The sequence below is a fragment of the Danio aesculapii genome, chromosome 16 (assembly GCF_903798145.1).
Source record: "Danio aesculapii chromosome 16, fDanAes4.1, whole genome shotgun sequence".
In the NCBI taxonomy this organism is placed as follows: Eukaryota; Metazoa; Chordata; class Actinopteri; order Cypriniformes; family Danionidae; genus Danio; species Danio aesculapii.
In genome coordinates, this window is record NC_079450.1 from 39,549,285 (window position 1) to 39,575,286 (window position 26,002).

General features: G+C 39.0%; 1 protein-coding gene across 1 annotated transcript; it reads right to left on the bottom strand.

Moving 5' to 3' along the window:
- Positions 1-2,100: 2,100 nt before the first annotated feature.
- On the bottom strand, positions 2,101-24,286 carry ahr1a (aryl hydrocarbon receptor 1a). Its single transcript, XM_056475180.1, has 15 exons — positions 24,067-24,286; positions 23,563-23,757; positions 21,477-21,595; positions 21,042-21,403; positions 20,332-20,655; positions 19,859-20,091; positions 19,303-19,475; positions 18,607-18,717; positions 18,236-18,334; positions 15,862-16,007; positions 11,925-12,127; positions 11,416-11,525; positions 10,998-11,139; positions 6,590-7,808; positions 2,101-3,042 (listed from the first exon to the last, which is right to left on the bottom strand). Exons 1-15 carry the CDS (start codon positions 24,120-24,122, stop codon positions 2,899-2,901), a joined length of 3,636 nt encoding a protein of 1,211 aa, XP_056331155.1. The 5' UTR covers positions 24,123-24,286; the 3' UTR covers positions 2,101-2,898.
- Between the last annotated feature and the right edge of the window lie 1,716 nt (positions 24,287-26,002).

Below are 26,002 nucleotides of genomic sequence, written 5' to 3' on the forward strand. Positions count from 1 at the left end.
AGTAAAAACTTTTCCATATATAATGAGCAAATTAACAATATGCCAAATTTTGAAGTCATCTGTATTCTATGTTTTAAAAAAATAAAACATCTTTTTATTTGCATTCCAATGCAATATTCATACTCTGCTTAACAAAAAGAAAAGATCACACTAAAATAATTGTGTATAAACACAATCATAAAATAAATGGCCACACTGCGTTTTAATAGACTGTCTGCTTAATATCTTTTGATACTGCTCCTTCAACATACATTTAACAGACTATAAGAAATGTTGCAAGTACATGTCAATTTACATTAACTCCAACCTAACAGTCTACTTATAATCTAATAAGAATTATTTGGCATGTAGATGCAATGTAGGCTAACTTAAATTCAACAAATGGACAATCAAAATAAAGTGTGCCAAAATAAATAACCAATACTCTCTTCTTTATCATTACAGAAAACACATTTTAAATCAACATCTTTACAAAATTTAGCAATTACCTGTTTTACAGCACTTTTGCTAGCCCATGGGCCCATGAATGACCAGTGCAGGCATATTCGCAGGGAAAAAGGTGCTAATGTTATTGGGAAAAGGTTGTCTAATCTAATGAGAATCAATTTCAGATGATAAGGTCAGTATCAGTTGTGCCTTGTCTCAATAGCTTAGGCTGGTTGTGGTGGTAATGATCTTGGAGGCCATTTTCTTTGCAGACATTTGGCTGGTTGATAGTAACTGAGCATAATTTAAACACAACAGAATGCTGTGCGTTGCTGACCACGTCCATCACTTTATGATCACAGTGAAGTCATCTTGTGTTCCATTTCCAGAAGGAAATTCACCATCACAAAGCTCTCTGAGTTTCTTAAAGACGTTCACCAGTCTTTTGCGCTCTAGTCAAATACTTTTTCAACCAACAGAGGGCGGTATTGCATCATCAGAAAAATCAACTTAAAGGAAATGTTGAGTGATGTCTCAAACTGACGCAAAATATTAAACTAATGACATTTTCTTACAAATGTCCACCTCTGAAACATGTAGGGGTGCGTCAAACAGACGTATTTAAGTTTATTTTTGTCATTAACACTACACTATAGTGCTGGACTGTTTCCCTGTTGATCAAAATGAGGGCAATCCATTCACCTCCGATGTTAACTGTTATTCCATTTGATCGTGGTCAAGAAAAACAGGATCTGAACGTGAAGTGGATGAAGAGTCTCTTCAGAAACATCGAAGTAGATGCAAGTTCCACAAATGGATCAAAGCACTACAATTCAAACATTTAGGAAAAACAAATTGACTTATTTAAAAACTATGTTTTTTTTTTACTATTAATATTCAGCAAGGCATTTAACCGATGTATTTATTACGTTAAAAAGAAAAATGTACAGTTTGTACATTTACAGTTAGCAGTGACATGATTAAATAACAATAAATGATTAAATAACAGCATTGAAATACAATACAGTTTACAGTGCAGGCTAATAATATTTGACTATTCAAATTTAGTGTTGATTTATGATTTTTTACAAAAACATTTGTCTGTAAAGTGCTATATATGTCGGATTGTCTTTAACAAATTACCAAAATGAGTAAATGATAAATGGTAAATTATAAATGATAGTCCAGAGAGACCCACATACACTATCTGACAAAAGTCTTGTCGCCGATCCCAGTTGTAAGAGCAACAATTAATAACTTGACTTCTAGTTGATCATTTGGAAAATTGGCAGAAGGTTAATTTTTCCAATGAATTATCTGTTGAACTGCATCCCAATCATTACAAATACTGCAAAAGACCTAATGGAACCCACATGGACCCAAAATTCTCATGGAAATCAGTCAAGTTTGGTGAAGGAAAAATCATGGTTGTGGGGGTTACATTGAGTATGGATGCTTGCAACAGATCTGCAGAGTGGATGGCAACATCAACAGCATGAGGTATCAAGACGTTTGTGCTGCCCATTACATTACAAACCACAGGAGAAATTCTTCAGCAGGATAGCGCTCCTTCACCATGACTTTATATTTTATACTGTACATTACTTCTGTTAAGTGATGGGACTTTTGTCTAAGCAAAGTCTGACCTTACTGTCCTAATTAAATAATTACAAATCAAGGCATGATCATATTTTATTTTGGTAAAATAAGCGTAATCTAGAGGCCTTTGCCTTTCATAAAAGCCACTTCTGATACCAAATGATCAACTAGACGACAAGACTTTTGTCAGGTAGTGAATATGTTCCCTAATTACACTGATTACAAATAAATACTCCTGATATTAATATTTCAAATCCATTTCTTACAATAAATACATGCGTAAATTAAATTACAAAAAAGTTAAGAAAACATGATATTAAGATAAAAATTATAGTTTAAATGAAAATAAAATGCTGACATAAAGTCCCAGTGTAGTATAAATCACTCAAATTAGTCATATTGCTTAATTCTTAAAAAATACTTAAGAAATGTTTAGAAAAGAAAAGCTAAAATGTGAAAAGCTACATATTGATTAGCCCTGTTGTCCTACTTTACACATATTATAGTATACTTGAAAAACCCTGGTTTGTTTGGCAATTGCTAAAGGCTATTTACAGTCACTCCATACTCTATATATTGCACTGGGACACAATTTTGACAGGCCAATAGATTTGCAACATTTCTCGAGAGACATGTAAAGAGACATTCATCAAAGGACAGTGACAGTACTGTTCATATAACAGGGAAGCCACTGATGAACGATTCTTATATCGTTCTGATCCAAGCAGACTGGTTCTTCATTCATCTTAGATGTCATGCTGAGCCACACAGGACAGTTGTGCTTTTCTTGGTCCACGTGCAGTCTTTTTTGTTTATGCTTCTCCATTCTTTTATTATACCTTACTTTGGCTATTTCTGGCATATCACCTCAGATCACAGCTTGGTAACAACTGATTTATCAAAGTATCCTCTAGAATAAAGGTTTGGATGGGGTCTGTTCTGGTGCTGGTTGGGATTCTGTACCAGATGTGCTGTGTTTCTCTCCCATGCATAGTTTGTGCGGCCTCCATTCTGAAACTGATTAGAGAGATGATTTTAGTCTGATTAGAACGTTTTGAGATTTTATCATGACTGTGCAAGAATCTATTCAAATCTAAGGTTACGTTTAGCATGAGGCACCTCATATTGTTTTGAGCATCCAATAGTATACATATACAGTTAGGTCTATAAATATTTGGACATCGACACAATTTTTGGCTCTATACAACTACACAATGGATAAACAATGAAACTAACAAGATGTGCTTTAACTGCAGATATCTGTCAGCTTTAATTTGAGGGTATTTACATCCAAATCAGGTGAACGGTGTAGGAATTACAACAGTTTGCATATGTGCCTCCTACTTGTTATGGGTCCAAATGTAATTGGACAATTGGCTTCTCAGCTGTTCTATGGCCAGATGTGTGTTGTTATCCCAAATACAATGGGCAGATAAAAGGTTCAAAGTTCATTTTTAAGTGTGCATTTGGTATTTGTAAGTATTTGCATTTGGAATCTGTTACTGTCAACTCTCAAGATGAGATCCAAAGATCAGTCAAGCAAAACAACTGTTTGGACATTCTTAAATAGAAAGAATGCACAAGTGAGCTCAGCAACACCAAAAGATACGGAAGACCACAAAAAACAACTGTAGTGGATGACCAAAGAATTATTTCCTATTGAAGAAAACACATTTCACAAGAGTTGGCCAGATCAAGAACACTCTCCAGGAGGTAGATGTATGTGTTTCAGAGCCAACAATCAATACAAGACTACACCAGAGTGAATACAGAGGGTTAACCACAAGATGTAAACCATTGATGAGTTTCAAAAACAGGAAGGCCAGGTTAGAGTTTTAAAAAAGCCTTCACCGTGCTGGAACAACATCATATGGACAGATGAGATCAAGATCAACATGTACCAGAGTGATGGGAAGAGAAGAGTATGGAGAAGGAAAGGAACTGCTCATGAGCCTAAGCAGTGAAGCATGGTGGTAGTGGTGCCATGGTATGGACATGTATGGCTGTCAGTAGAACTGGTCCCTTTGTATTTATTGATGATGTGACTGCTGATAAAAGCAGCAGGATGAATTCTGAAGTGTTTCAGGCAGTATGTTCAGCTCATATTAAGTCAAATGCTTCAGAACTCATTGGACGACGCTTCACAGTGCAGATGGAGAATGACCCAAATCATACTGCAAAAGCAACCAAAGAGTTGTTGAAGGGAAAGAAGTGGAATGTTATGCAATGGCCAAGTCAATCACCTGACCTAAATCTGATTGAGCATGTATTTCACTTACTGAAGACAAAACTGAAATGAAAATTCCCCATTCCACACATACATATATATATGTATATATACATATACATATATATATATATATATATATATATATATATATATATATATATATATATATATATATATATATATATATATATATACACACATACATACATACATACACATATATACACCCTCATACATACATATACATATATAAATATATATATATATATATATATATATATATATATATATATATATATATATATATATATATATATATATATATATATATATATATTATTATTCTTTTTTTTTTTTATAATAACATGATACCGTTGCACTCAGTGATTTCCTGAACTGGAATAACTACAGCAGTCGTGATTGTCAATCTCATATGAAGCAAGAGATTGCGATGACATATGATGATGTGTGCAGGTATTGTAGTGCTGTCCCATTTCTTAGGGGTACATTTTAAAGCACTTCACCTTCACAAAGATAGGACTGGGATTGGGCCTTAATAGCATAAACTATTGTCAATGGCCGCTCATTTTTGGGGGCCGAAAATTCAGTACATGTCTAATATCACCACAAGTCTAGATTCCCATTATTGCACATTTCTGCTGTGTAATTGTCTCAGATCACTATAGAGTAAAAAAAAAGTCCAGAGCTTATCATTGTTATCGACATAAATTTTATCACGATTCGATATAATATCTCTTATCGGCCCAACCCCATATACACGTACATGAAAATGCAGCATTTTTAAAAATATCCACTTTGGGGCCCATTTACATAACAATGTAAACACACACACACGCAATAGTAACCTTTTTATGAGTTTTGCCCATGTGTTTACATGACAATTACATTTCATGTTCATGGGGGTTTTCTCCGGGTACTCCGGTTTCCCCCAAAAGTCCAAAGACCTGCAGAATGTGAATTGGTTAAGCTAAATTGTCCGTAGCGTGTGAATTTGAATGTATAGATCTTTCCCAGCGATGGGTTGCAGCTGGTAGGGCATCCGCTGTGTAAAACTGCTGTGCTGGATAAGTTGCTTGTTTATTCTGCTGTGGCGACACCAGATTAATAAAGAGACTAAGCTGAAAAGAAAATGAATGAATGAATGAATGAAACTTTTATAGCTTACAGTTTGCAAATTGAATTAAATTGATTGGAAGTACCAATAACAGTGTGACCAATGTTGTCCAATGTACAAACAAATAACTAAAGGGCCAATCAATGTTAGGTAAATGAAATACACAGTGCATCCAGTGTACTCCAAATAATGAACAAATGACTTTTGGGTCTTTCTAATTATTAGACTCAAATTATTTAAATAAATCATTCACTGATAGAACTTAATCTAAATCAGGGGTACTTATAAAATGACCAATCAAAATGATCTGCCTAATATTAAAAAAGCAAAACATATATTAATTTATAAACATATTGATAATTCTGTTTTTTTACAATGCATGAAGAGTTCAGGTGCAAAACCCTCTAAGTGCTATCTGGAATTTTCTTCTGAGCATTTTTTACAGCCTCTTATATTTATGTTCAGTTATTTCATGTTAAAGGCAATGAAAGCAACATTTTCTTAAAATGACTGAATCTACACATAAGAGATTGAAAAAAAATGCTCATTTTAGAATAACATTTTAGGTGGCACTTAAAAGTTTTTGCATCTGAACTCTGAACGCATACCTTGCATAGTCTGGACAGTAGCTGCTGATAGCCTCAAGCCCACTACCAAATGATCATTGTGGAACAATATTTGGACTTCACCACGTCAACTTCACTACCTGCTTTCGACACTCCGTAACTCTATGGTTACCCATGTGTCAGAAAAGGTCAGAATACAGACTGGCTGCCCTGTATGTTAATCAAGCAACAAATTTCTGTGAGAATGGATGATAGGCTGACGTCTATTTTTTAATGCCATGCGATCTACCCACACTACTGTACCTTTGAGATCGACTTGTAAACATTCACGCTTTGGCACGGTTCAAGGCAACTGTACCTAATGTGAGTGCACCCTTAGTCTATATCACTTCAGTTGAAGCGTGAACAAAACTTTAGTACTTTAGTACTTTTTTAGTACTCACTGTGCACCTCCCATCCAATAACTGATAGAAGCTTGTGTTTTGGTAATTTCTTTAAAATTCTGTCCCTTTTATCAATAAATTCTAACAGTAAATGCTGTTTTTTGTTTAAAATGGGTTCGTTCTTCTTGGAACATTAAATGCCAAAAAATGTGAAGGCAATTGAGCTTCATAGGAATGCTTTGGTTCTTACTGTTCCGATGTAAGCTTGTTGATCCAGGCTCGATGTTTTGCCCATTCCTCTGTCCTGGCCTGAGTAGATGTTCCTCTCTCCAATACCATTCATGTTAATTATCAGGTCCTCTAGGTCCTGAGTGGTAAACTCAACAGGATCACCTTCAGTAAAATGAGGTGAAGAGAGCTGTTGGGAGCAGCTGATGCACCGCTTTGGATCCAGAATGGGCGTTTCCAGGTAAAAGCATTCAGATGGCTGGAGCTCTGGCTGCAAGAGTGGAGAAACCTGCTGTATGTGGCTTTCTATAACTTCAGCCATGTTCCCACAAGCCTGAGGACTTCTGAGTGCATCACACACCTGCCCATGGAAAGGTGGAAGGTTTGAGCGTTGCGAGTTTTGGCTTATTGTCTGAATTGTGTTGTGTGAAATTTTGGGTAGTGTGATTCCTGTCCCATTGCATGACTGATACCTTGTGTCTTGGTGTTCATGAGGATCTATTTGGAGAGCTGGTATTGCCTTCTGTGAAATATGAGGTTGTATTTGTGTGAATTGCTGAATCTTTGGTTCAATCTTTTCTGTTATGAAAGTCATTTGTTGTTCCTGAGGTAGTAATGTATTATTATCACATGAATCATTTAGTATTAATGTCTGGGCAGGGTTACTGATGAGTTCCTGCTCCTTCACATTGCCCTGGGTGTTATTTGGAACCATACAGTCCATCTTTGTTTTAAGAGACTGCTGTACATAAGATAAAATGTCATCTGAGAGGTCTGCCATGTCATTATGTCTGTCAAAATCAATTTTGATGAACAGATCATCTTGTTGAAGGGACTTTAAATCTTCTGGGCTGATCCCTAAACTTTCCATGAAGTTCAGGATTTCGCAGCTGTCATCTCCTTCAGAGCTGAGATTTGACTCTTGTTTGAATGGACAGCTTCCAGAGACTGAAAGAACACTTTCTTGTGAGTTAATGGAATAGCTCCCATCCTGATCCTTGTACCTTAAGCTCTGTACCAGCACTGAGCGCTCATCTGCAGGAGATAAACATATTGACTTGGGTTGCTTCAGCAAAGAGACCAGCAATGAGTCAGGGTCAACAGTTCTAGTGGTTCTAGGTTGAGCATTGCCATCTGAAGATGTGGGCCGGTTTATGGCACAAAGCACAGCCTCGCCTGTAGTGAAGCTGAAGGGAAGCATCACTGCACGGTTTCTCAGGTTCTCCTCACCTTCCTCAGCCCTATCAAAGACAAAATCCCTCAATACCATGCAATAAACCTTAAATTAAACACCAAAACCAAATTAAACATTGCAAATTTAGATTTCATGCTGATTTTAAAGGAAAAAAAAGTGGATTTGAAGGGTATAAACGTCCCTGCAATGAAGTTTTTCTAAGCTTACATCTTCAAACTGAATACTGCAACATCTTGCCCAGTCATTTAAATTCAATTCATGTTTATTTCTATAGTGCTTTTACAATGTAGACTGTGTCAACGCAGCTTAACATAGAAGTTCTAGTAAATTGAAACTGTGTCAGTCCAGTTTTCAGAGTTGAAGTTCAGTTTAGTTCAGTTGAGTGCAGTTTAAATTTCACTGCTGGAAGTACAAACACTAAAGAGCAAAACCATCGATGCGCAGCTCCACAAGTCCATTTTATCTTAATTAAGATAAAATCAAATATTCAGTGTGGTTTCACAAAGAAACAAATTTTCAATGTGACATAGTTCCCCTTTAAATCGGGACCTTCAACGTTGCGTCTACTGACACATTGGGAATTGCTAGAGTAAAACTCTTGGCTAAGCACAACTCCTCACAGGTGGTATATTATTATTATATTATATTTAATATAATTTGAATTGGGTAGGCTAATTGTCTGTAGTGTATGAGTTTGAATGAGTGTGTATGAATGTTTCCCAGAGATCGGTTGCAGATGAAAGGGCATCCACTGCGTAAAACATGTGCTGGATAAGTTGGCGGTTTATCTCGCTGTGGCGACCCTGAATTAATAAAGGAACTAAGCCGAAAAGAAAATGAATGAATGAATGAATAATTCTATTATATATAATATAACCTGCACCGGAAGGACAGCAAGCCAGACTTTTCGCTTCAGAAGCCTCACGTGACTGAAGAAACATCTTCTTCTGAGCTGAATCCAGAGAGATCAAGCTTTATGTATCCATTGTGGGTGATGATGCAGACAGCAGCCTTCAAGCTGGGTGATGTACCCTCTGTGTTTCGCTAGGTACTTCTAAAAGAGCAGTCCAAAAAAAAAAGAGCAGATTTCCCTAAGAGAGCAACACTGTTGTTGTTCTGACTGCATTTCTGGATGCGGTGGTTCCTTTCCTATCTCTGGATGATGGGCACGAGTACTGCATCACATATCTGGGGGTCCAGCATGTTGATGTGGTGCGCACAGACAGCTCATATCCTCACTGCAAGATCTACAGATCTCGGCTCGCACTTGCAAAACTCGCACTTGCACTCCTCCACAGTGTGCTCTATCCAAGCTTTGAGGCCACGCTTTCACTTGATGAAACTGGACATCATCGCGGCATTGGAGTGCGAATTGTCATGTTTAGATGACAGACTGGGCCCACTACCACCCTCTGGTGTGCAAAGCGTGGTCACTGATCTAGAGTCAGGAGTCAGGCATGATGGCTGTGGTTTCCTGGGTTGCTTCCACAGTGGGTGCGAAGGTGTCATCACCTCTGGTCCAGCCACAGGACCAACTAGAGTGGTGCAACATAAGGGCTAACATAAGATGTAAAATCTCCCAGGTCCCCCATTCCCTTCTTCCCAGGAGTACACAGTGAGCTAACACAGGTATAAAGGGCGCTTTTCTCCACTTGATCCTTGTGCTCATACGACAGCATGTATGAGGGTATTCCCCAGATGGTGGGCTCCCCAATGAGGTGGGCTTTAAGCCGAAACCCCAATCCAAGGCATGTGGGTTATTTGTGTCTCTCATGGCTAGAGTCCACACTGCTGCAAGGGAAGCCACTCACAACAATACCAAGCACAGGTGTTGGCTGGGCTGCACAAGGGCAGTTCTTGTTCAGGCTTGATGCATGGGCTCCGCATGGTGGCTGGCTATGCTCTCATGACCACCAAGTCATGATCAAGGCATCCACGCTGGTTGCTCCTCGCTGACAGCGTCCTCCTGCTGCTCCAAAATCCCCCCAAAGAAAGCATACGGTGCCCAGTGGTGTAAAGTAACAAATTACAAATACTCAAATTACTGTAATTAAGTAGTTTTCTCAGGAATTGTAATTTACAAAGTAGTTTTAAAAATGTGTACTTTTGCTTTCCCTTGAGATTATTTTTAGTGCAGTATTGGTTCTTTTACTCCACTACTTTTTTCTTGTCTATGGGGATTAGAAAATTCAGTCCAGTGATTTCCTTCATTTGATTGTCCAATCAAATCACACATAGAAGAGGTACAGTAAATAGCATCATAATGAACTACCTCAAGACATGGGCGATTTATAATTGCAGCAAACTGTTTAGAAGCATTAAAAGTGACCACGAAGATGTTCAAAATCTTTACACGCATTGGACCAGAGACTGTTTAGATGTATGTTACTGATGAGAAGAACGTCCGACGTCCAACCTAAAGTCTACGAAATATCAATGTCTAATGATGTTGCAGCTTGACGTTGTGTGGATGTTACCACTATGATGTCTATCAGACGTTGGATTTTGGTTGCTATACCTGGTGAATAAATGTCAATATTTTCATCAATATGACATTGGTTTAAGATGTTGGCTTGACGATTTTGGTCACTTTCTAACTCAACATAAAATCAACAAAATATCAACATTATTTGACGTCGTTATTAGACATTAAAATAACGTTGTTCTTAGTCGCTGGCTAGACATTGAATTTTGGTCACCTGAAATCACATCCTAAATCGAACCTAATATTATAGTCTTACGACATTGTGTGCCTCCTGAGCAATAACTAAATGCACCACAGAATGTTACGTTTACACAAATCCACAAATTACATGTAAATGCATCAACTTTTTACAGCATAATACTCACTTCTCACTACTCTTGAGTACTTTTGAAAGGGCTTTTTACTCATACTTTGAGTAATACTTACATCTGATACTTTTACTCTACTTGCACAACATTTTTAGGCAAGTAATGGTACTTTTACTTGAGTATGATTTTTCTGTACTCTTTTCACCACTGGCTGTGCCAGTAGACATCTAATAGACATCTGTAGAGCTGTGGACTGGGCAAAAATAGCACATCTAATATTATTAAAATCACTTATGTATAAATAAACAGTAAACATTTGATCTCAAGTAATTATTTTATAATAATTAAACAGATAATATAAAATAATAATTAATAATATAAAATAATAATTAATATAAAAAGAGACACCAAATAAATAGCAAAGAAAAAAATAAGGGCATACGTTATAACTCTATGAGATGTGATGATGCAATCTGGTTGCCCATTTTTGTAGACAAGTTTGCCGTTGGACTGAACCCAAACCCAGTGGTTCTGTTTAGTCAACAGTCTGAAAACAGTCAACCCAGTTTCACCCGTCCTCATCACTGCAGGGAAGAGAAATTATTAACTAATTTAAATAACATTAACTAGTCTTGCTACCATTATTAATAACAGAGCTTGAGGGTGAGTACATTTAAATTTTTACACTTAAAATAAGATCTATGTACAGTATATACACATTTATCAATGTTTCTTGCACAACAAGCAACCACATTAAAGTACTAAATTGTATATTATTGTGCATTATTTGAGTGAGTGAGTGAGTGAGTGAGTGAGTGAGTGTATTTTCTTTGTCTATATGTGATGAAAGTGAGTCTTACTCCGCATGTGGCCCTCAGCACAGTACATAATGTCAGCTGCATGGATGAACTGATAGCCTGAACCATTATTACAGAGCTCTGCCTCTGTGTAGCCGAGAACAATATTCCATCTGTGGAAAAAAAAAAAAAAAAAAAAAAACATGTGGCTTTGAGAGATACAAAGATACTTATTATAAGAGTGCATAGCAGGAAACTGCATCAACTTATAAGTCAGCTATTTTAAGAAGAAAAAACTCTCAAAAGGTAAAGTAATTATAAAATAAAGAATCTAAACTACACTGTAAAAAATGCTAGGTTCCATGCAATCGATTTGTGTTGAGAACATGAAGGAATTAAATTAATTTATTAGATTTTACAAATTTAAATGGAATAAACAAATCAATTGATTTGCCACCAACAAAAAAATGCAATAATTGTGTTGTTTTAGCTCAGTTTAAATAAGTAGATTGAACAATCATCAAACACCAGTTTTTGAGTGTACACATGATTGATAGAAACTTCTTTCTTACTTTGTGTCACATGCAATGGGTGTGAAATCCAGCTTATACTTGGTTTTGAACATTAAGTTCTTGGTGCGGATTTCCAGAATTGAAGGTGGCTGTAGAGGGCAGGCCAGGGCAAACAGGGCCAGCTGAGGCGGGATGCGTTTGCCATCTGCTGTATTCTCATTCTGCCCATACAAGAACTTCAATCGGCCCTGGAAGTTCACAGCCTATAAAAATACAAGCAATTCATTTAACCCATTTGACCATATGTGACCCTGGACCACATAAAATCAGTCTTATGTTGCACAATGTATATATCTGGAAATATTCAAAATACTTTGTAAGGGTTAAAATTATTGATTTCTCTTTTATGTCAAAAAGTATTATAATACTAAGTAAATATCATGTTACTTGATATATTTGATAAATTTCCTACACTGAAAACCCTAATAAGTTGACTGAACAAAATTAATTGAGTAAACTCGTTGTCTCAATTTAATTGAGTAATGGAGTCTCCCAAAACTTGCTTATTTAAGTTTATTTTACTTGCCGGTTTTGCAGACGATACTTAAATTGTTTAGTTCACTAAACTTTAAATTGTTCAGTTCCCCAAACTTAGTACTAAGTTTGGTGAACTAAACAATTTAAGTATAGTCTACAAAAAAAAAAAGAAAAAAGGTCACTGATTCGGAGTAAAATGTATATAAATACATAAATGTATATATGTAAATCTGATATATGTAAATGTATATCAGAGTGTATATATATATATATATATATATATATATATATATATATATATATATATATATATATATATATATATATATATATATATATATATATATATATAGCCATTTATTCACATTATGATGAATAATTATACCTGAAGCCATGTGATTTAAAAAAAAAAAAAAAAGACCTTGCACATTAGAAATTTACAGTCAAGACTAAATTTGTGAAAATGACCTATTTTTTTTCAAAGGATCAATTATGATTTTGAGCTCACTACACTTGAAATCTTAAGTTTATGCATTTTCATGGTACATAATTAACTCATGTTTTTAAGTGATAGGTCCAAAATGCAAAACTTTAAGTTATGTTCAGTCAACTTTACTTAAATGTTTAAGTAAAGACAACATTAGGGTTTCCAGTGTACTGTTTTTGATTAGTATTGTGCATTGTACTTTATTCAGACAGCTTTAAGGGCAATTTTCTCAATATTTTGATTATCTTGATCCCTCAGATTCAAGATTTTCTCTGGCAAAAATCATGCTGTCCTAAAAAAACAAAACCTAAAAATTACATTATTGGAAAGCTTATTTATTCAGAATTCAGGCGATGTATAAATCGTTTTTGTGGTCCAGAGTCACAAATGTAAACACATACCATAGACTACCTTAATCATACTTAAATACTAGAACAAAATGTGCAGTTTTATCTGGGATTTCTCAGGATATATAATATTAAGTCTTCCTATATGACCCTCTAACTCAGGAGTGTCAAACTCCGCAAAACACAGTTTAGTTCCAACCCTGCTTCAACATGCTTGATAGTAGGTTTCAAACAAGCCTGAAGGACTCAACTAGTTTGATCAGGTGAGTTTAATTAGAATTGGAACTAAACTGTGAAGTGCTGCTACCCTCCAGGAACTGGATTTGACACTTGTGCTCTAACTGAACCTAATATCAAGAGACAATGCAAGATTTTTTGTATTAAAAAGTGATGTTTAAAGAGCCCATATTATGGGTTTTTGAAAATGCCCTTCCATGTAGTGTGTAACACAGCTCTAAGTGAAGTGAAATATCCAGCTAAGGCTTAAATCTGTAAGTGTACAGTGTTTAAAATTATTGATTCATCTATAAAAGAGTCGACTCATAGTGCTTCAAACGAGTCGCCTTGATAACGAGTCATTAGGTGTTTCGCGATGACGCAGCCACGAAACACAAGCCTCGCCAGTAGTTATGCGCGCAAACCAGGGAGATTTGAAACCTGAAGACACACACACACAGACGCCGCAGGTCGAATGAAGTCACGCTGTGCTCAGATGGATAATATTGACAGTCTCTACCCAAAGATGAAACTGTGAAGAGTCAGTGGTTAAGGTTTATTCACTAGTGTAAGTAAGTGCGATTAAAATTGTTGCCTCGTTTACTCTAGCTTGCAAATTAATGTATTTATTGTTTTGTTACTTGTTAACCTGGTACAGTACACGCGGTTGCTCTTTATATTCTCTTATCGCATGTAAGCCACGTTGAAAACGCGACGCGTGCCGCTTTGTTTACGGATTTAAAGTTAAATGCTAGGAGACAGGAGACTCGTGTCGATCTCCCTAGTTCTTCTGAGGAGCGTGATGTGTGTGTGTGTGTTTGTGTGTGAGAGAGGAAAAGAGCAGGTCGAGTGAGTGAGCGACGGCTAGGAGACCGGAGACTCGCGTCGCTCTCCCTAGTTGTTCTGAGGAGCGTGATGTGTTTGTGTGTTTGTGTTTGTTTGTGTGTGTGTGCGTGTGTGTGTGTGTGTGTGTGTGAGAGAGAGAAAAAGAGCAGGTCGAGTGAGTGAGCGACAGCTAGGAGACCGGAGACTCGCGTCGCTCTCCCTAGTTCTTCTGAGGAGCGTGATGTGTTTGTGTGTGTGTGTGTGTGTGTTTGTTTGTGTGTGTGTGTGTGAGAGAGAAAAAGAGCAGGTCGAGTGAGTGAGCGACAGCTAGGAGACCGGAGACTCGCGTCGCTCTCCCTAGTTCTTCTGAGGAGGGTTGTGTGTGTGTGTGTGTGAGAGAGAGAGAGAGAGAGAGAGAGAGAGAGAGAGAGAGAGAGAGAGAGAGAGAGAAAGCAGGTCGAGTGTGTGACAGCTAGGAGACTTGCGTCGATCTCCCCAGTTCTTCTGAGGAGGGTTGTGTGTGTGTGTGTGTGTGTGTGTGTGTGTGTGTGTGTGTGTGTGTGAAAAAAGCCTTACACTATGAAGCGTGTATGCACTGTGACTACTTTTATATTGTTGATTATCTGCTGGGCATTTCACTCTGTCTCGCGCTGAAGGCTGTCACTGTCGACCAATCGCAGCAGGCTGTCATCGGTCCAATCAGCGCACATTAGCTTCGCGCTGAGGAGGGGGTTGGGAACAAAGGAATCGCTGAACGATTCATATGGGAGTCGCTGGGATAATTAGGTAACAATAAATGCAGATTATAAGACCATGACAGTGTTTTTTGACCTTGCATGCATATTAGACTGTTGTTGGAGACCCTTACAACCTAAATATGACCCTATTTCATGTACAATATGGGCTCTTTAAGATACAAAAGAGTACAATAGGCCAATTTTGCTACATGGTTGCTGCTTAAAAAGTAGTGACAGTAGTAGACATTTTCCTCCATATTGAACGTATAATTTGATCTACATCTGGGTTACAAAGTTGTGGGGGGGTGGGGGTTGGGGTGACCATTTAAGTGAATTTGCTGGGGCCCTAAATTGCCAGGGCCCCATGCACTCCTGTCACCCTTTTCCCCTCACTTGCTACACCCCTGCCAAGCTGGCTCACTGTCTCTGCTCTAATTTATCCAAAATATGTTCAATCAGGTTGAAGTCGGGACTTTATGCACTCCACTTAAGTTTTCCTCCACACCAAAACACACTCATTCATGTCTCAAACTGTTCCCACAAAGTCAAAAGCATGAAATTGTCCAAAATGTATGAGTATGCTGAAACTTATCAAGAGTCCAGTGGTAGCATGGTTTACTTAAAGACATATCTTACAGGTCGCAACCTATCACTGTATCTCGCTTGAAATCACTGAACTCCTGACAGTGACCCATACTTTCTCAGATGTCTGTAGAAGCAGTGTGCATGAAGTGACTTCAACCAGAATTCAGTGATTTGGAGGGGTGTCCAAAAACTTTTGAATGTAGTGTCTAATAATCAATTTGTCTATTTTTTTACTTTTTATTTATGATTCTTTAATAACTTACAAGAAAGCCAGAAGTGCTGTCCAACAGACATCTTAACCTGCAAATAAAGTTTAGCTCCAGAAAAGTAGAGTTCTCTAGTTGCAACTGCTCTGGACTGTAGTATGTCTGAATCGGTGTTGCATCAGGGGAAGCTTGACAAAAGCAAAACAAGTACATTTAAACTTGCAGTTGTATATTATAAAACATAATATAAAACATTGCTTTAGTGAAAGAAATGTAGCCACTGCAGTGTTAGTGTTCATGTAACTCATCAGACCATATTGGTGTCCTTGGTGATGGCTGGATCTGCTTTGTTTGTGTGTGTGTGTGTGTGTGTGTGCGTGTGCGTGTGCGTGTGCGTGTGTGTGTGTGTGTGTGTGTGTGTGTGTGTGCGCGTGCGTGCGTGCGTGTGTGTGTGTACTGTCTGGCACAGCTGTCATGTGCATATGGTTCCAACAATGACATGCTTTTTAAAATTGCCACGCTTTAGATTTCTAATAAAAACTGATCCAGCTTGGTTTAGAGTAAAATAACCAATCTGAAATCAAGGCAAACTGGCTCAGTGTTTCATCACCACCTATAAAAGTCTTTTTCAAATGCAAAATGAATTGGAATTATTGGAGTTATTAGCCCTCCTGTTTATTTTTTCCCTGTTTATTATTTTTGTAGACTTTTCTGACCATTAATAAATATGATAGATATGTTTTGTGTGATAAAGCTGGGTTTTACCAAAAAATCTAGTTTGCTTTTCTACAGACTAGAGAGCCAGCACAGAGACAGGTTTTACGAAGCTAAGTATATCTCATCTTTTCAGCAATGCTAGTGTGGAAGCACCTATCAATGCTTAGCCACAATTTGCATATTGTTTGTCAAAATAACTTTTGAAAAAATGGGTGTCCCAATTTGTATTATCCTTAAAAGTTAACCAGATGACTAACTATTTCCAATATAAGAATTAGAAGAGCAGATCCATGCTCTTCCTCTTGACTATTATTGACCATAACAGTGCGTGTATTGGACTTGAAATACCACAAACATGGTGAATGTGTAAGACAGATGGTTAAGTGGAGAACTGGAGACAATTAAACAGTTTGAATGGTTAATGATTCGTATCTAAGCTGATCCCTATAGAAAAAAACATCTTAAACCAGCCTAGGCTGGTTGGCTGGTTTTAGCTGGTCAACCAGCCTGGTTTTAGAGGGGTTTTGGCCATTTCCAGGCTGGTTTCCAGCCATTTCCAGCCTGGTCTTAGCTGGTCAGGCTAGAAAATGACCAACTAAAACCAGCTTGATCAACCTAGACAGGTAGGCTGGAAGCCCAGCCAAAACCAGCTATATGTCTAGCTTAAACCAGGCTGGTCAAGCTGGTTTTAGACGGATTAAGCTGGTCATTTTCCAGCCTGACCATTTTTTTAAAGTTGTAATTTAATGCGTGGAAATTGGTTTTTAACTTTATTAACTAAATGTGATCTTTTTTCTATATAATCTTTGTAAATTTTAATACAAACAATAAAAAATTCTGTGTTTAGAACAAAGTGCTGCCTTTTCTACACCTGTATTTTCAAATTACAATAGGCAGAGGCTCACAGCTAATTGATTAGATGACAAATGTCCAATATCATGGTGAAAAGGCTTCAAATTTGGTCAAATGCTTTGAAAGCACCTGGCATGTGATCTCCATTCTAGTGGATGCAGGGTCTAAAACTTTTTTTTTTTTTTGAGCACCAAATCAGCATATTGTGGTATGATTTCTGAAGCATCATGTCAAACTGAAATCTGATGTTGAAAACTCAGCTTTGCCATAAAATAAATAAAATATATTATTTAATAAAATGGAAACAGTTTGTCTAAAATATAATAACCTTTCACAATTGTCACACAAGGAAGACAAGGATGGTAATCTCTTTTTGTCAATTTATTCAAAACAATGTGGATAGTTCAACAGGAGAAGCAGGTAAGTGATATTGTTGGAATGAGAGCAGTCTTGTAAGCGATTCACAATGTAAACAAGGATCTTCATTCAACCATCAGAGTATAAAGTCACTTCCCTTAATCACAGCATTTGCATCCACAGGTTAAGCGAAACATCCACGGGAGAAGAGAAACATCCACAGAAGGTGAGCAGGGGAGAAGGTGAGGTGAACCATCTGACTTCGATTCCAGCCATTGTACGACTGGAAAAGGTAATTCTTTATAGGGGACTGGAGATTGCTGATGCAGGTGTGTAATTAGTATTCTGGTGATTGTGCACGGGTGTGGTGAGAGGTGGCTGGAGAAGGAGAGAGATGATTGGGAGTTGAGGGAACGAGATGGTGAGGGAGAATGGCGATTGGAGCAGCAGGAACAAGCTGGTGATGTGACAACAATAGTACTGTTATGTTATGTTTTGAGTTAACTCGTCAAGGTGAGGAACTCGTCAAGGTGAGTGGGGTCTAGAATCTCTTTGACTTGGTAGATGTTGTCTGGGATGATTTCAGCTTGGTCGGGTTCCGGGTCTGTGGAGGTAGGAGAGACAGGGTCAAAATAGGGTTTGAGCAAGGATAAATGAAAAGGTGGGTGCAATACGATATTGTGGAGGGAGGTTGAGGCAGAAGGTGCCTTGGTTGATCTGGGAGTGCACGGTGAACGATCCTATGTAGCGGGGACTCAGCTTGCGGCATGTCAGACAGAGGCAGATGTCCCTTGTGGAAAGTCATACCTATTCTCCCGGTTGATAGATAGGATTGGGTAGACGGTGACAATTGGCAGCGTTAGTATACCTCCGTACTGCCTGCTGGAGATGGACATGAGCTGAGTCCCAGACCCTCGCGGAACCAGTGATCTACCGCAGGCACTTCAGAGGTCTCGCCGGACCATGGGAACAAGGAGGGTTGGTATCCTAAAACACATTAAAGGGGTGTTAGACTGGTGGAAGATTGTTGAAGGAAATTCTGTGCATACTCAGCCCACATTAGATATTGGCTCCAGGTGTTCTGATGTTGTGAGCAGTACGTCCGGAGATAGCGGGAAATCTCTTGGGTTTAATGCTCGGTCTGACCGTTTGTCTGCAGGTGATAAGCTTAGGACAGACTGATGGTAGTGCCCAGTAGTTGGAAGAGTGCCCACTAGACCCTGGATATGACTTGTGGACCCCGATCAGATATAATGTCCTCGGGGAGCTCGTAATTCCAGAAGACATGATGAAAGAGGGCTTCAGCCGTTTCTAGAGCTGTGGGGAGACTTTTCAAAGGGATTAATTTGCAGAACTTGGAAAGCGGTCTACAACAACAAGAATGTGGTATATCCTTGTGATGGAGGTAAATTGGTGGCAAAGTCTACTCCTAAGTGGGTCCAGGGTTGGCGGGGAATGGGCAGTGGCTCTAATTTACCTTCGGGCAGACGAGGAGACGTGGCAGTGATGGCACAGATTGAGCAACCCTGGACGTACTGGGTGACATCCCTGGTCATATTGGGCTACCAATACCTCTGTTGGAGGAGCGAGAGGGTTCGCCTGCTGCCTGGGTGTCCTGAGCTGAGGGAGGTGTGCACACTATCCAGGAGTGAAATACGGCATCTGGAAGGCATGTACATACGACCAGGAGGGAGTTCGGGGGGTGCTGGTTCTTCAGCACCGGCAGCTCAGATCTCTTCGTCCGACTGCCACAGGATGAGAGCAAGGAAGACTGTGGAAGGTAGGACTGGTTCGGGGGTATCAGAAATTGGTTCTGGTGAATACATCCAAGAGAGGGCATCGGCCTTAATATTCTTATGGCCTGGTTGGTAGATTATGTTGAAATTGAAACGGGCAAAGAATAGGGACCAGCAAGCTTGGCCTGCATTCAGCATCGCGCAGATACCGGTTTTAGTGGTCTGTTATGACTGTAAAAGGGAACTGTGCTCCTTCAAGCCAGTGACACCATTCTTCCAAGGCCAGCTTGATGGCTAAATGCTCGTGGTCCCCGATGCCATAACTCTGGTTAGCTGGTGATAACTTCCATTAAAAGTATGCACACGGATGGAGGGTTCGGGGCTCACCAGACCACTGTGATAAAATGGCTCCAACTCCGGCATCAGCCGCATCAACCTCCACAATGACAGGCTGTGTGGGATCCAGATGATGGAGAACAAGTGCAGTGGTAAACACTTCCTTGAGGTCGATAAAAAACCGTCGATAAAAGTTGGCAAATCCCAGAAACCTCTGCAACTCCTTCAGAGTTTTAGGTTCTTCCCACTGGGAAATGGAGTCCACTTTGCTTCTTTCCATGCTGGCCCCCTCAGCAGAGATCACACACCCAAGGAAGGAGATCGAGGGTTGGTGGAACTCACATTTTTCGGCTTTTAAATAGAGATGATTCTTTCGGAGACGTTGGAGGATTTTTTGGACATGAGATTGATGTTTTGCTAGATTACGGGAAAAAATTAGGATGTCATCTATGTAAATTATAGCAAAATGATGAAAGAAGTCTCTGAAGATCTCATTCATAAAACTTTAAAAAAGGCCATAGGGCATCACCTGATATTCATAGTGACCGAAGGGAGTGATGAAAGCAGTTTTCCACTCGTCCCCTTCCCGGATATGGATAAGGTTGTATGCGCTTTGGAGGTCAAGCTTGGTGAAGATGCAGGCTTCGCAGAGCTCTTCCAAGGCAGCCGGAACCAGAGGCAAAGGGTAGGCAAACTTGACTGTGGCTGCATTAAAGACCCTGTAATCTACACAAAGCCTCAGTCCTCCATCCTTCTTGGCAATAAAGAAGAAGCAGGATGAGGCTGGGGAGGTAGATGGTCTGATGAACCCTTGACTGAGCGCCTCGTTGATGTAATCCTCCATCACCTCGTGCTCAGGAGGGGATAGGGGATAAATCCTACCATGTGGTAGTTGACGTTAGGCAGCAGGTCGATACTACAGTCCCAGGACCGATGTGGGTAACTGTGTGGCTCGTTCCTTGCTAAAAACGTAGAGGTAGGGGGTGTATATGGAATAGAGGGGTTTGAAGAAGGAGGTGAGTTTTCCATAGTGGTGGAGGTACGATGAGGTAGAAAGGGAGGTACGATGCGGAGTGTGAACAGCAGGGAGAGCAATGTGACCATTTGTGGTGCATGCAGAACTCCATCCTTGAATGTCTCCGGTGCTCCATTTTATGTCGACAAGCCACATTGGCTTGAGGAAGAATGAGTAGGACAATTTTTGTGTCCCACTCATGGAGTGAGTGTGACTTTACTCACCATTAGGCGAGTGGGGCGAACTGGGCAGGCCGAGATGAGATGGTTGGATTCTCCACAGTATAGGCAAAGGTGATTATGGATGTGTCTTAGTCGTTCGGCAAATGCAAAACAGAAGACATCTGTAATCATGGGTTCTTCTGGGTCCGATGGTGGTGATGGAGCTCTTGTGGGTGAAACAGGGTAAACAGACAAAGAGGATGGACAGGCAGAGAGGTGCTGTGACACACTGATGGCTTTCTTAATAAAAGTTTCTGGGTTGGCATTGTCATCATAAATTACCATCTGTCTACGAATTTGAGGCTTTAAATTTTTCCGGTAAGTGGTGAGGAGGGCCACTTGATTCCAGCCGCTGCTAATGGTGACTACTCGGAATTGCAATGTGAAGTCGTGAATGGTGGAGTTACCTTGTTTCAGGTTTATCAGTTCATCATGTACAGATAGTGGGGGTAAGTGGTACAGCAAACACCTCTTTGAAATGACTCATAAACGACTGGTAGGTAGCCATCACTGGCTGCTTGCATTCCAGAGCCCATCTGCCCACTGTAGAGCTCTTCCTGTAAGAAGGGAGATGGTGAAAGCAACTTTGGAAATCTCATTGGGAAATTGGTTAGCATTAGCCTCTATGTAAAATGAGCACTGCAGTCCAAAGCCATTGCAGGTATTAGGATCGCCTGAGTAGCTCATGGGGCAAGCGAGGGGTGTATTCGTAATGACCACTGGGGTTGTAGCGGCGCTCATGGGAGCGGAAGGTAGTGTCTGTCGCATGGAATGTACCGTTCCAGCGAACTGTCTGGTGAACTTCCTGTTAGCACAGCGTTAGCTTCCATTACTATGTGTGTTTGTCTTCAGGGCTGGAATCCTGTCACAATCACACAATGAAGGCAAGGATGGTTATCTCTTTTTGTCAATTTATTCAAAACAATGTGGATAGTTTAACAGGAGAAGCACGTAAGTGATATTCTTGGAATGACAGCAGTCTTGTAAGCGATTCACATTGTAAACAAGGATCTTCATTCAACCATCAGAGTATAAAGTCACTTCCCTTAACCACAGCATGTGCATCCACAGGTTAGGAGAAAGATCCACTGGAGAAGGGAAACATCCACGGGAGAAGGGAAACTTCCACAGGAGAAGGGAAACATCCACGGAAGAAGGTGAGCAGGGGAGAGGGTGAGGTGAACCATCTGACTTTGATTCCAGCTGTTGTATGGCTGGAAAAGGTGAGTCTTTATAAGGGACTGGTGATTGCTGGTGCAGGTTTGTGTAATTAGTATTCCGGTGATTGTGCAAGGGTGTGGTGAGTGGTGGCTGGAGAAGGAGAGTGATGATTGGAGTTGAGGGAACGAGATGGTGAGGGAGAATGGCGATTGGAGCAGCAGGAACGAACCAGTGATGTGACAACAATAGTACTGTTATGTTATGTTTTGAGTTAACTTGGTTAGTAAAAGAAAAAAAACCCTTACCAAAACTAAGCTTTTTAAATGTATCTACTTTACATTAAAACAAATGAGATGGAAAATTGGCAAATATAACCGAATATAAATCAATGCAACTAATCTCTTTGAGACTTTCAAAACTATTGCAAACAATTGTTTCAGGTTTAGGAAAAGTGACCTTGTTAATTCAAAACAGTTGTCCTAGTGGGTTCAATTTTACAGCTAAGCCCTGCAAGTATTAATTACTGTACCTACATAGCCCTTTATAATCTCTTTATCAAATACCAGCATTGCGTAAGAAGTACTTTGAATTTTGATTCATGCGACCATGAAGATATTCTGGACAGCTGCAAGATAAAATGTATTCATCACAAAGAACCACCTATTTTTATGACCTTACAAAGCATATTTCCTTTGTATATTACTTGTGTTTTCTCAAATATGGTTCATCCTGCAATAAAACTGCTGACAGACTGGGATGTCCTCTGATAAGCTCAATCTATTGCAAACAAATAAGGAACTCCATGTAGCTCTGTCCTACTTCCATATTAAATCTGAAGGGAAAATCCGGTTGCATAAAGCCTGGTGAATGTCTTTTGTTAATATTTTTAACAGATTTGGTGCTCAAAAATAAATTGATTAAGAATTGTTATTTTTATGAGGCCGCTAAGAATAACAGTGTAGAATTAATATAACCAATGCTAAGTGTTCACGGGACAAACTAGTTTGAATTGTAAACTGAATTCCGCTACATCAAGTTATTATATAAAACTCTTTTTTGTCTTTAAATTAAAATTTATACTGCAATGATAAGTGATATAGACCCTTGTAAGATAATGTAACCTCAATAATTTATTAATTTTCCTCATTCTCAAGTGTTTCCTTTCCTATTAAATGATTTTAGTCTAAAAGCTACAAAAGCTCAAATTTAGCACAACTACATAATACTTGGGTTTTGCCACCTTCCACAATAATAATTAGACACATTTTCATAATCTAAATGAGAGACTAATGCATAAAAATATTCAATACAGCCAGAAATTGGACAACATCTTCTGTTCAAGATGTTGAACAGAAGATTTTACCATGCATTACCATTCAAGTGACTTTTGGCCCGCAGGTAGCTAACACTTAGCCTCAGTATGGTGAGTTTGTCCAGCGTGGATACGATTTCCTGTGGGAAAGGGATCTCGCTGGCCAAGCTGTCCAGCTCTTCATTCATCCGCTCCCGGTGTCGCTTGGATGGATTGGATTTAACACATGTAAGAGGCTGCTTCACACTAACATAAAAAGAGAAAAAAACACAACATTACTGTTTTAGGACAATTTTGGAATTTGTCATATGAAGATTTGCTTCAGAACCATAAGACACTTTTAAATCAATCTGTTATACTGTACTCTCTCAGTCCTCACACTGTGTATTCTCAAATGTTCGCCTACATACTAAGCAAATGCGTTCTGGTTCATTCTGGTCCGAGGTAATTAAACAATGTTTTAGAATGGATTTAGACATGGCCCAATGCAATTTGGTAAAAAAGATGGTAAAACATCAATATAAAATACACACCAATATAAAATAAAACTATTACCTTTTCTGGACAGGTTTCCTCCTTTTGCGACTTGCATAAATATTATTGGAGCTCATAATCTCCAAAGAAACAGATTTGTGGTTTGTCAGTAGTTTTTTAGAGGTTCTAACCTCAAGAATTGTCTAATTTACTACAACACAGACACTACCAAACGCACATTCTGCTATCCAAATGTTAGAAGTTTTTGTAGTCTATCAATCATATACTTAAAACACTCATAGCCTTGGCTAACTTGTGGTTAGTTTGGCAGAACTGCTGTAACTTTGTGACTTTTGACAGACTGATAAGATAAGAGCTCCACCCTCACCCATTTGCCACCTGCTAACCACTTCCTGAAGTCATTTTCAGTCATGTTTGCAGTGTAGGGGACTAGTTTAGTTATCACAACCCCCTGCCTGAGTCACTACAGTGGAATGAACCATCATTTACACAGTGAAATGCCCTTCCAGCTGCAACCCAGCATAGAGAGTAAAACCTTCAGTACACTCACAGAAATAACAAGGAGCTGTCACTAGGGCAGTAACTTTTCAAAAGGTACATATTTATTTGTACCTGAAGCATCTATAATGGTACCTCAAAGGTACTTTTTAGGTAGGTCTTTTGAAAATGTACCGCCCCAGTGACAGCTCCAGTATTTCTGAGAGTGTATAGTACTAGTAATCACCCACACACTCTCCTATTCACACACATTTAGGCTTTTCAATTTTTGTCTTTAGAAACCTAACCCCACCCATAACTCTACCCCTCCTGGTGGAAACAGGAGAGTTGAAGTGCACATTTAATTTTGCAGCAAGAGACATCCATTTCAGACAGCTTCCTCTTGCATCCACAGTTATTTCTGTTGGATGTGGCTGTTGATACATCACAAAGACTTTTTGTCTTGGTTACAGATGCACCAGCGAGACGCACACCAATGATTTGTCCTCTTTTGAACTCTTCTGTGATATATGTCACCCAGTGGTGTAAAGTAACAAATAACAAATATTCAAACTACTGTAATTAATTTACTAAGTAGTAAAAGTAAAAGTGTGTACTTTACTTTCCCTTAAATACATTTTTAGTGCAGTATCGGTACTTTTACTCCACTACTTTCCTTCAACCTTAAGTCACTACTTACATAGTAAAATTTCTCTGGCCCAGATCTGGCCCACACAATCAACTTTTGCCTGGCCCACATGCCTTAGTGAATTACGGTACATAATTGGACCAATTGTGGCTTTCATACAAGGGCCAAACATGGACCATATTTGTCTCAGCCAAGTAAATAACGCATAACTGAGCCAGATATGTTGGTGTGTCATGACTGCAATGAGTTTGATAAACCCATGAAGCTTTATGGTCACGCGTTCTCTCGAAGCAACCCGTTTGGTAGAATTTTTCTTTAGTCAAAAATAATTTAAATGCATTTAAAAGTTCATCGAGATAGGCCAAACTTACGTGGCCCATATCTAAATTTTTAACATCTAGGTCAAATACTACATTTGATTTGGCCCAAGTCTTAAAGACAATGACACCTCTTCTAAACCTGAGCCATGTTTGGCCCACATGCTGTATGCCAGTGCCATAAGAATGCCTGCTGTGCCAGCTTTATGCCAATTCTTTGCTACCTGGGTACTTTGTTTCCTGTCTATAGGGATTAGAAAATAGAAGGTAAATCACATCATGATGCATATAGAAGGTAAATCTCATCATAAGGAACTAGAGGAGAAGCACTGTAGCATCGAGAGCAACACCGAGTAAGTACATTTAGACCTGTTTTCAGTTGCTGTGTTTGGTTAGAGAACGCTTAGACTTGTTTCAGCTGGTTGTGTATTGGTTGTTGGACATTTAAAATTGTTTTCAGCTATCTGTGTTTAGTGTTTGGTTAGAGAACAGTTAGACTTGTTTCAGCTGGTTGTGTATTGGTTGTTGGACATCTAAAATTGTTTTTCAGCTA